This window comes from Carettochelys insculpta, chromosome 31 (genome assembly GCF_033958435.1).
Source record: "Carettochelys insculpta isolate YL-2023 chromosome 31, ASM3395843v1, whole genome shotgun sequence".
Lineage (NCBI taxonomy): Eukaryota > Metazoa > Chordata > Testudines > Carettochelyidae > Carettochelys > Carettochelys insculpta.
The window spans coordinates 10244093-10256529 of NC_134167.1; the positions used below are offsets into that span (position 1 = coordinate 10244093).

Consider the following 12437-nt stretch of genomic DNA (forward strand, 5'->3'; position numbering starts at 1 on the left):
TTAATACTGTTTGTTCACTACATTTCACATTTATACCCACATATAATTTTTGTTTTCTACTGCATTCGTAATCTTTTTTCATTTTTCAACTCTTTAATTTGTTCAGGCAGTGTTGCATAAACATTTGCCATAGAACAATTTGACTGGGAAAATTAAACTCTTCAAGGGCTCAAAACAAAAAAGCCATCCTGTAGCACCTTAAAGATTAACGATATTATTTATTAGGTGATGAGGTTCTGTTGGATAGACCCACTTCTTCAGATCTGGAGAATAACTGATGAGAGAGAATTTTAAAAAGGGAATTAAATTTACATTCTCTTTTCCTTCAGTTATCAGTATTCTCCAGATCTGAGGAAGTAGGTCTGTCCCATGAATTCTCATCACCTAATGAATGATAGTTAGTCTTTAAGGTGCTACAGGATGGCTTATTTTGTTTTGTGAAGCTATAGACTAACATGGCTACCTCTGAGTCTATTCTCCAAGTGCTGCATTTTACACAGGAATCAAAGCTCTTGTGGGAAAATGGACATCGCCAAAGGGCAAATCTTATTCAGGAATCCACTGCGTTCAGTGAGAATCTTGCATATGCCTCCAAAGTGCCAAATTTGTCCTTTGCCAAATCTAAGATGTCATTGTCTTGTCTTGAGCTCATCGTGGGCTTTTCTGGCCAGCTTTTCAAATAGGCCTCTAAAGCTATACATGAAACGTTTCTTGTGTGTCCACCAGCATGTAAAAACCAGACAAGGATGCATATATAAGGATATTGAGGGACAGTGGCCTCATCTGAAACATGCACGTTCTGAACATGTAAAATTTGGGCCAGGCACAATTAAGAATCTAGGTTTAAAATTTGGGCCAAGTGTGTATATTGTGTATTGGGATGTATTTAATGCTTAGAACTGATTTTCAGCATGTGTGGTCACATGTGACACTCCTTTCCTCTTCCCATGTATCATCTCTGAAGCATAGTTTTTTTTGTTTGATGTACCAAATGCTAGCGATGCTGGAAAGGAAGTATTATGTAAGTAGAGTTACATTACAGTCTTGTAATTGGCAACAGACTTCGTTTTGCAATGATTCACCAAAGCTTAGGTAATCAGTACCTAGACTCAAACTACCAGTCACTGAGACTTACACACATAGGCAGGAGCCCCCGTCTGAACTTTCACATCCTGTGTGCTCATTTAAAAAGTCCAAATTCAATTTAAAAAAAAAAAAAACCCTATTAATAGAAAATGTCTTCTAGCTGCTGTGCTCAAGAAGTGTACGTATAAACTGGTGGGCCAACTCACCAGCCAGTGCATCAGATAAAACTCCCAGAAACATCTGAATTTTACTCCGTCTTCAGAGAAGGGTTATTCCCCAAAACAGAACAGTCCAACACAAGTCAATCAGTCTCTTTTCCTATGTCCCAGTCACCCTGGCTATCTTTTGAAAGCGAAAAAAGAGTTGGTTTGGGACAAGACTGAAAAAAAGGCAAAATTTACAAAGAAGTCTCTGGTTTTGAGAGTCTTTTTAATGAAAAGAATATTTTTCCTGGGGGAAAATCTCAACCAGCTCTATTACATTGATCAGTACCTCCCCCTCATGAATGGTCGGTGGGGACATGTGGAATAGGCTATTACAGGTTGAACCTCTTTTGTCCAGTGCCTTTGGCACATGACCAGTGCTGGACAAGAGAATTTGCCAAACCATGGGAAGTCAATATTGTCTAGCACATTACCAACACTTCTGCTGCTTACTGAGTTTTTAGGAGACATTTAGGTGTAAATTATGTTAAATAACAGCACAGAACACTGAGTTTGTTTTTTTTTTAAAAAAAAAAAAACCTGAGTCCGCAAGAAACTTGGCCTCACCCACGAAAAGCGCTCCTGTGGCTAACAAAAATCATGCTGGATTATGGATGTTTCTGAGCAAGAGAGCTCTCAAATGAGAGGTTCAACCTGTACCAATAAATAGCATTATGATCTGGTCTTAGCAATGGCAAGACAGCACCCAGGAGGCATCTGTCAGGCAGCCTATCACAACACCTCTAATCTTGTTTTGCTTCTTGGCTGTATAACCGCTGCTTCTCTTTCTCTTTCTTTCTCCCTTGCAGTTCACCCTGAATAGCCTATTGCTCCTCCATAACTTTTCCTTTTCAACATGCACTGTCAGTCTGTCAACAGCTCAAAAGGACCTGGCGCTCTTTGGTATCCTAGAAGACTTAAGCATCACTGCTTCTGAATGACTCATAAACCCTTCCAAACAAACAAACATGTAACTATATCTGCACTTTTTGCAAGCTGGTATTTCTGACTCACAGAATCTTAATTACAGTGCAATTCTGACTTGTCTATTTTCTTAACATACTGTATCATATTCGTTGTAGTTTTTTCTTATGGATGTTAGTTTAATTTTGGGGAAACAGTTCTGCTGCTGGATTGAGTTGTGTTGCTTGGCCGACATTCTCTGCCCTCTCAGAGCTGGTTAAAATTTGATCAGCTTATGTGTTGCCTCTCCAAGGTCCTGTTCCAGAATGGAGCTGAGTTGTCACAGTTCCCTTGTTAGGGCCCTCAATCATGCAAAGACTCACGTGTGATTGAGACTAATTGCAGTGTAGAATGTGAAGCTTGTGTATTTAGGCTTTGCAGAATCAGGCAAAGAACAGCTATATTACTTCTAACCAGGTATTTGAATAGTAATATTTCTAATCTAGTTCGTGTCTGAAGATACACTCTCTGCCCAATATTCGAGAGGTACGCTCAGCTCAAAACTGAACCAGTGGCCTTAGAAACTGTCTACACTGCGATTAGAAATTAGTGGTTGATTCAGGCTTACAGGGCTGTTTAACTGGGTTTGACATGGAGCTAGAACTGAGGGTCTAAGATCTGCAAAGTGGAAGGGTCCCAGATCTTGGCCTTCAACTCAACCACTACATCATAATTAACAGCACCATGGACCACAGTCAGCTAGCAGGGGCCAGCCACAGGTGTCTAACGGTTGTGCAGATAAACCCAGAGACTGTTTATACACACACTTCTAATGGTTTAGTTAAACTGGTGTAAACCTGTGTAGATACTTATCTCATTCTCATATCAAACTGGTTCTAATTGACTTTATCTAAACTGAAGTAAGAACACCCACGTTTACATTGGTTTAAAAAGAAATCATAAGGTAAATTGCAGCTTGTGGACAAGGTGTTAGAGTATGTCTACATTAAATCTATAACAGCGGCACAGCTATTGTGTGCCCCTGCAGTGTTTCTGCATGTACAGAAGAGATTTTTCTATTACTCGACTCAATCCACCTCTTACAACATGTTAATTAGTTGAAAAAAGAATTCTTCCGTTGACCCACCCACATCTACATTGGGGGACAGTTTGGCTTAGGGTGCAGAAGTTTTCACAGCTTTGAACAATGTAGCTAGCTTGCTCCAGTCTTAAGCAATGATCAGGCTTTAGGGGCTGGCTTCTCATTTGCACTGTTCTGGCCGTGTAAACTGGTGTAATTTTCAATGTAAGAGGCACAAAGTTTAAATGAGAAGAATGTACCCTGGAGTGAAGAGTTATGCCTTAACTTAGTTTTGCTGATCTAATTTTTAAGTTCTGTAACTCAGGGATGTGAAAAATTGTACATCCTTAGGCTATGTCTACACTAAAGTGATCTGTTGACGGAAGGTACGGACAGAAGTTTTCTTGGAAGATATCTTCTGATTGTGGCCAGACTGCAAAGTGAATCGAAAGAGTGATCTGGTCTCTTGACAGAGTGGCCAGACTACCTAAAAAGGACAACCGGAAGCAGAGCAGACAGGGCTGCCCAGTATCCCAGAAGGCCCCCTAGAATATTCAAACTGGCTTTCTGTTGACTGACAGATCTCTGTCGACAGGGGCATTCTGTCTCATAGGGGAGCAGCAGAACACTGTCGACAAAAATGCCGTGTTCTGTCAATTTACTGTCAACAGAACACCTTGGGGATGTGGATGCTCCTCTGGTTCTGTCAATAAAAAGCCAGTTTTGTCCACAAAACTTGCTAGTGTAGACATAGCCTGCATGCTGTTGCTAGGCAGACCTATCCACCATTGTCAACATGGTTAGGTTGACAGAAAAATGCTTCTGTTGACCTGGGTACTGTTACTCAAGGAAGCAGAGTCCCACCATAAAAATATCCTCTGACATATTGTATCACATTTCTTCTTTCTTCCTTGGCTTCCAGATTCTGAAGAAATCATGCATTGAGATTCTTGCGGCAGAGCCTTCCAGTATATGTGCAGGAGGTAAGTTTGAAACAGTATGTCCCAGTCCTCTGTGTTTATCTGCGCATTTGCTGCTATCCTCCAGCCTGTGAGGAGCCCAGAACAACAGAGTATCTGAATTAATTTCTAAAATAGGTGGCTGCTTTGAAATTTCACAATGAGTTTTTTGTTTCAAAATGAATGAAATCCAGAGTTAAAAACAATCATGCTCAGTTCCAAAAACTAGTTTTTGTCTGATCTAATCTATGAAATTCACTCAAAACAAGCTATTTTTCATGCTAACCTTTAAGCAAAATGCTGTGAACTTTTAAAACCAGATTGCAGAATCTGATCATCTTTTTGAGGGTTCAGATTTCTTTTTGAATACTTCACATGATCTGCATTATTATAAACACTACATGCTAGTAAGCAGCAAACCCGTATAGGTTAGCCTGATTTCAAAAGATTGTCAGAGTATTAATCAACTGTGGGATATCCAAAATACTCGAGGTTAATCTTACCCTACTTCCATGAAAGTGAATACTAAAACTCCCTAGCCAGGGTTGGCCTTGAACTAAAGATTGTACAAAAAATTGCTGGAAGCCCTGAGAATGACACTTCAGACACACTACACTGGAACAACATTGAACTGTGCTGATCCCTTTCCAGTGCTCATTCTAATGCCATTTACTTTGTGAATTAAAAGTCCCAGGGAAGTATTTCTGTGTTTGGAAAAATCCAGCCCCCATCTGTGGCACTTTAAGTTTCCTTGAGCTGAAGAAACATGCTGGGTAAGCTCAAAAGCTTGTGTCTCTGACCAACAAAAGTTGCTCCAATAAAGGGTATTACATCACCCCCTTGTCTCTTGAAGATTATGGGACTGACATGGCTACAACTATACTGCATACAAAATACAACTCCCTCAGACAGGAGCTTGAGGAAATGCTTTGTGCATCATTCCTGATATCAGATCCAGTTTATTCCTATGAATTTAGCAAAGGGTGTGTCGTCGCTACAGGGAAGATCAACCCTGCCACATTCAATCTTCCAGAGTTCGGTTTAGTGCACCGAGCGGGGACATGTTGAGTAGTGAAAGTCAATGGGAGCACAGGCTTCAATCAACCTCCCTTAGCAAAGATGGCACAGAAGCCTGAATTATGGTAAATCAACTCTAGTTATATAATTAACATAGTTGGAATTGCATACCTTAATTCGACCTTCCCCTGCAGTGTAGGACCTGTTTTAATTTTGCATAGTGGTTCCCAATCACTTAATGTGAAACACAGTAAATAGAGGGGCCAGGGCCATAGCCCAAGCTCACAGAGCAACACAACAATTCAGTGGCAGGCTCTGCCAAAAGCATTCCCATTTCATAACTTTGTAATCCAAACAGGAAAGCAAGCTGTAATTACTTGGTGCTTTCAGTTCAGAAGCATTTGGTCAATCCATCCTTTTTGAGTTTCCCACTATCAGAGTGACTGTGCATCTGTATTGCTAGGAATAAATAGAGGAAAAATTGTATTTAATAAATTAGTGATTGTGTTTTAATAGCAAAGTTAAGGCCTTGAGAACATAATGCTTATAGCTTTCTGTCCCATGTAGTTATCCTTGCTATAGTTTTTGGTATTAGTTAATGCTGAGACTCAGTTGACCGGAGTGAACCCAAGGCTTGTTGTTTTGCTATTTCCCCTTCTCTCCTCTGGCCATTTAAAGCATTCTTGCTGACAATCTGGACTGCATCCACAATGCCCTCTTGCACTTACAGAGAACCATTCATCCAGAAGGACTGCAGAGCAACTTAAAAAAAAAAAGAATGCTGTTCAAATGGTCCATAGGAATCTTCCTACCTACCACCAAAATGCAGTTGAATCTGGGCTGAATACAAGAAGTGCCCAGTCAGAGCATAGTAGAAAAGTTAGTGGAAAGAAGTGGAGGAGAACACTAGATCTTACTTTATATTCCATTTATACATAGTTTATGAAAGGTTAATAAATACATAATGGATAACTTATTAACTGGATCATGAACTGCAATCAATTACTATGTCTTTTATGTGCTTAGAACGATCTACAGCACTCTATAAATCACCTGGCTAACATGCTTGCAACTACTATTGACCATAGGCAAGCCATTTACAAATGGAGCAGCCTGAATGTGACTGAATACTGTAGCCCATTGAAAAGGCAGAGGGAAAGTACAGGAAAACATTATGTAATCCTTCAAGTTAAAATTTGGCCAGTATGCCACAAGAATTATGTTAACCCTGAAAACTGCCAAGGGACTTTTTCCTGACCATGGTTACTCATCCAAGACCTCAATGTTATGCCAGGTTGGAAAAGAGAGCATCTTGAATAACACAGTGCCTCTTAACACATGCTAGGTATGGATTCAGTAATGATACCAGGTGTCAGAGATGCTAAGCAGAGCAGCTTGGGGGTGGTGGTGAAATGGGGCCCAAATCCTCAAGTCTCTTCAGACAAAACTTCGAGTGAGTTCAAAGTGCTGTGGGAGCTTTTCCCTGAGTGAGGATTTCAAGCTGGAGCCCATGGCTAGTAAAAATGCAAAGAATTATATAAAACCATAATGGAATGAGTTCCTCTGAGAATTATGAAGGGAAAATTATGGCAGCTGTAGCTCTGATGGCCTGTGTGATGGCCTACTCGTCTCTTAAGGTAAGTCTACACTACAGAGTAGTTCCAGAATAGTTTTTTCTGTAGTTTTTATTCCAAAATAAGATATTCTGGAATAACACATCTACACTACTGGGAAGCCTCCCAAAAGCAAAATTTATTCTGAAATAGTATGTCCACACCCAATAGAGCCCATTTCAGATTAGAGTCCTGGGAAGCACTGGTTTGGCTGATTTAGCTGCAAGCCTTGAGAGTGCAAGGTGGAGAACCAGAATGGTTCTAGACTAGATAGGGCTGCAATCAGGGTTCCTGCTAATTTTTTGATCCATTGGGTGGAATAAATTTTCGTGCACCAAGGCATGTGCAGATGTGCACCACCAATAGACACACGTGCTGCCCACTGAGGGTGCTCTGCTAATCAGCTGGGCAGCCCCTGAATCTCTCCTGGGTGGCTGCCCAAGAGCTCAGCTTACAGGGAACGCTGATCACACAGTGCTAAGGTGCTTTCAAGAGCTCTGCTTTATTCTCAAACATTCAGTAGAGCACAGAAACCTTTTTGCTAATGTATTCAGTTTGGGAAGCCCGGCCTTTGAAAGAGCCATGTTCAATGCTGTTCACCTAACCCTCATCCTAGCCTGGATCAGTTATCAGAAGTGACTCCTCATTCTGAAAAGCTGGCCTCTGTTCTCATTGGTTTTGCATTAATATAGAAACGTGATAGTCATTACAACCTGCTAATTACATTTCCAGACTGGATGTGCGATCACAAAGTTTTTGTGCTCCACTATACTTGATATACCAATCCCATAGGATTTCCATAGTTGCTGCTAAAGATCTTACATTCGCCACCCTTCAGAGCTTAGAACTTCTTCCCCTGTTCTTCTTGAATGAGATGGTCAATACTCAATAGGATTAAAAGGAACCCTGCTTGGATAGAAGTCCTGGCCTTGTCTGCAGCTGGCCTCTTCCTGGCTATGAGAAAATGAGACCTGGAATACAGCCCAGATTCCAGAGTGAATATGCTATTCTGACAGCTACAGTGCAGGAGTCCCCCTGGACAATTAGATAAGGTGGCTTCTGTAATGTACAAGGAAAAGCTTTGAACCATCAGAAATTTGGATCACTTTTGCTGCTAAGATGTGCAGCATGGCAGAGATACACTGGCTGCTTCTGCAGCTCCTTTGAGTTAAAATGGTAAATGTTTTCTCTAGGTGAGTTGCATTCTATGACTACACTATGAAACTTGCAATGGCACAGCTGTACCATTCAGCTGCACCAAAGTCAGCTCTGTGTCATGTGCTGACTGGTGAGCGCTCTGCTCACCAGCATAATTAATCCCAGCCCAACAAGGGGCAGGAGCTATAGGAGAGTCTCTTCCAACAATTTAGGCTTGGTCTTCGCTTGACCTTACAGTTGACTGCAAATATGCAGTTCTACCTAGGGCAATTGCGTAGCTGGAATCAATATATCTGCAGTCAATTGTAAGGTCTGTCCTCACTGAGGGAGGTAGACAGGAGTGTTTCTCCCATTGACCTCTCTACTCCTCACAAGAGGAGTACAGGGTGTTTACTGCCAATCCAGAGAGTGATTTTGCACATCTTTACCAGAAGATTTACCTTGAACTGCTGTCCACACTGGTGCTTTTGTTTGGTGAAACTTACATCAGTCATGGGGTGTGTGTGTTTTCACATCCCTGACCAACAAAAGTTTTACTGATCAAAGTGCTGCTGCATTCAAAGCCACATGCTGCATGAGTCTGAGTTACAAGTGTCGATGGGAGCTGAGTACAGGTTGAACCTCTCTAATTCAGAACTCTGTCCGGCAAAATCCATGATCTGGCACGATTTTAGTTAGCCAAAAGACCACTTATCATAGATGTGTCCAAGTTTCCCATGCTCCCATGAAGCTTGTTTACAGCCACCAGTCCTGGCTCTCAGTGTTCTGTGCTGTGATTTAGCTGCAATTTACCCCAAATGTCTTCTGAGAGCCCAGTATGCAGTGGAATCGTTGGTAATGTGCTAGACAATGTTGCCTCCTGTAGTCTGCCAAATTCTCTGGCTTGGCACTGGTCAGGTCCCGAGGATGCCAGATGAGAGAGGTTCAACTTGTACCAATCTCCATGTATTATTACAGCACATCTCAGCTCAGCTGCAAAACTCTTGATTTTATTTTTTTCTCCCATTTGGTGCTCTGAGGGGGGTCCCTTGTTATAATTTTTCTCTTGTTTTGAGACATATCGTGATACAACATGGCATTGTTCAGTTGTAACACACAAAGGATACAGAGCACAGATTGTTCTATTCCTATGTACCTGAGCTACATGGAAGGGGAAGTTTGTACTCTTTTTGCAGACCTAAGCCATGGGTCATATGGGGGTGCAGAACTCTCTGAGATTTCTGGGAGTATGGACTAGACTAACCCTTGCTGCACCTATTTAAAGGTTGCTGCCTGCTTTCCTGCATGTGCACACTGTGTTGTTGTTTGGTGCAAGAAGGTCACCTTCATCTTCATTTTTCATTCCCTTTTGACGTGCTCATTCAAAATGAAAATCGTTCTTTTTTTTTTTTGTAATCAATTTGACACTTGCCAGGGAAAAATTGAAAATGTTACACTGAAAATATTTCACATATAACACAGGATAAGGTCAACCTAGGCTGCCTTGCATCGTCCTAGCTGTAGAAGTGTTTTCACTTACATTTAGCTCCTGGTGATGTAAGAGCCTCTCTATGCTGATTCAGTAACTCCGCCTGCTCAGGTGGCATAGATTCCTTGCAGTAGTTAGGTTGATGCAGTGTCAGGGTAGACAGTGCATTGCTTACAGGAGCTGTCCCACGGTGCTCCCCACTGCCAGTACAATCGGTGCATGTGGTCCTGGTGAGGACATACCCTACTGACACAAGGGGTGAAGTGTAAACACACAAATGATGTAACTCCTGCGGCAGCTCTATGTGGACGTAAGTTAGATTTAATTCTGTAGTGTAGTCTTGGCCCTAGACTGTTCACTAAAAGTTGCTTACAGGAAGAAAATGTCTTTTCTGTGAACAATTTTAACCCTCCCCCCCCCGAGCCCCATTTTAATCGACACAAGACAAATAACCAGTTCTATCTTTCCTTCAGAGACCTTTCAAGTCGTTGTGAGGGGGAATGGATTCCGACATGCCCGGAATGTTGACCGAGTGCTCTGCAGCTTCCGGATCAATGAAACGGTTACTTTCAGTGAGTAGACTGTCATTACGCAGATTGAATCTCTCTAATCTGGTGCACTCTCATCAGGCAACATCTGTAATCTGGCATGATTTTAGTTAGCTGGATGTCCCCTTATCATGGGTGTGGCCAAGTTTCCTGTGCTCCTGTTAAGTTTGTTTCCAGCCACCAGTCCTGGCTCTCTTTGTTCTGTGCTGTTATGTAGCTGTAAGTTACCTCAAATGTCTTCTAAGAGCCCAGTACATAGCTGAAGTGTTGGTAATGCTGGTAGACAACATTGACCTCCTGTAGTCCAGCAAATGTTCTCGTTCAGCACCAGTCAGGTCTGTACCTGTACCTTTACTAGCGGCTGTTTTCCTCCAAAAGACTTTGACAGGTTAGTTCATTTGGGGCAGGCATGGAGAACCTTTGGCGTGCCGGCCGCATGCAGTATATGAGGGTTAGCCACTGGTGGGCCACCAGATGGCTTATTTTCCTGAACATCTGCTGGCACGGAGCCCCATTGTTTCCTGTGGCTATGATTCACAGTTCCCAACCAAAGGGAGCTATGGATGGTGGCATAGGCCAGGACATCACTTCACACGGCTCCCATTGGCCAGGAATAGCAAACTACGGCCACTGGGAGCCTGTGGATGCTTTTAACAGACCATCTTGTGGCCCACCAGTGGCTAACCCTGTTGAACCACGGGCTATGCCTGCTTTGGAGGGTATAATCCTGAGATGGAGAGCTCTTGACTGTTGGGTGCTCAAGCTAAGAACTAGTGCCTGTGTTACACTGAAGGTACGAGTGGTCTGGGAGGTTCACAGGCAGGATGAATTCAGAATGCTCTATCTCAAGTAAAATCATAATCTAAGTCTTCCTTGTAACCACAGAAGCCTTTACTGCATGTAGCATAGATGGAGCAGAGCTAGTCCTCAGTGGCTTTATAGAAACTAGAAGACTGACATTGCTTGGGTTCTTCAGGGTGGGGGACTGGAGGTGTGAGGGTGCAGGAGTCAGGTCAGGGCTTAAGGATGTGGGGGGCTTGGCAGTGGATTGGGGGGTACAGAAGTCAGGGTTGGGGTCAGAAGGGGCTCAGGGCAGGGGTGAGGGATCCAACAATCTGGGAAGAGGGTTGAGGGCTCAGGGCAGGGGGTTGGAAGGTATCAGGGGACTCGGTGGCTTCTTGAAGAGGTGGCTGGTCTGCAGGCCCAGGCTGCATTCCTGATAAGTTTTTGTGACACTAGACTGTAATAGATTTAAATGCGAGTTAACTCAGTGAGGGATTAATGGGACCTGTATGAGGGCCAGATAGCTCAGCGATTTTGTTTGTTTGAAACCTCTCAGCATCTTATTAGATCAGGCAAGAGGGTTATCTTAAAGCTAAGATGAAGCCAGAAGTTCCTAAAACCTTAGATCAGCTAAAACGCGACTCAAAACAAGATGGCCAAGACTCACCGAAGTCACTAAAGCCATGGAGTTAATAGACTTTAGTATACATTTCATTGGCATTATTTGCAGAATCACAGAAATGCAGGGCTGGGAGACACCTTGAAAATAAATTTTAGACCATCCCTGACAAGTATTTGTTCACCTGCTCTTCAAAACCTCCCAGTGCTGGGGATTCCACAACCCTCTTTCAAAGCCAATTCTGGAGCTTCTCCACCTTAGAATAGAAAGAGATTTTCTTATGTAGAGTATATGCTACCCTCCCAGAGCCAGCAGCTGTTAGTGAAAGCAAATTAGCCCATTGGCCATGCAATGCCTGCCAAGTTTCATTAGCAGCCTTCTTAAAGCATGTGTTGCTATTTAAAATTAAATCCTAAGTACAACAGATGAACCCACAACAGATTCCGTCCGGATCCTTTTATTCTAGCTACAAATCATTCTGAATGTGACGACACAGCTCTATACTTTACCCAGTCCCCAATAAACATCTTCTTTAGATGGGTTTGGCTTTCAGAGAGCCTGATACAAAAATGGGGAATTGTAGCAGGATTCCAGCATGGTTTTCATTACAGCATTAGCAAAACATTTATTTCTTATTTATGGGGTCTTTTAATAGGCCATTTCTCTAGCTCTGAGAACACACCAGTGTGTCTTTCTTTCTGCATTCCTACCTCCCCGCAAATGGGTTTCACATCCAAATAGGATCTTTTCTTGGAGGGCTACCATAAGTACTGGAGTGGGAGGAAAAAATCAGCCAGGATAAACAGGGGTCAGTGTTTGGTAGATGGTGAGAAGATTTCCAAGGCATTTTCTTGACCTTTTTTTAAAAAAAAAAAAAAAAAAAAAAAAAAAAATCTCTGCCTAGGTCAAAGGAACAGCTGAAGAGCTAAAAACTCAAGTTGGCTAGTCTTAAACACTTCCAGGGAAAGCATGTAGGATGCAACGCAGAGCAGATGTTCC

At 42.4% G+C, this 12437-nt stretch overlaps 1 protein-coding gene across 1 annotated transcript in view; it reads left to right on the plus strand.

Moving 5' to 3' along the window:
- Positions 1–12437, plus strand: part of ANTXR1 (ANTXR cell adhesion molecule 1) — a 155800-nt gene that overhangs the window by 34050 nt on the left and 109313 nt on the right. The window contains exons 9-10 of the mRNA XM_074981686.1: positions 4196–4256; positions 9962–10060. Coding sequence (XP_074837787.1) covers positions 4196–4256; positions 9962–10060 — 160 coding nt within the window. The remainder of the gene's footprint in view (positions 1–4195; positions 4257–9961; positions 10061–12437) is intronic.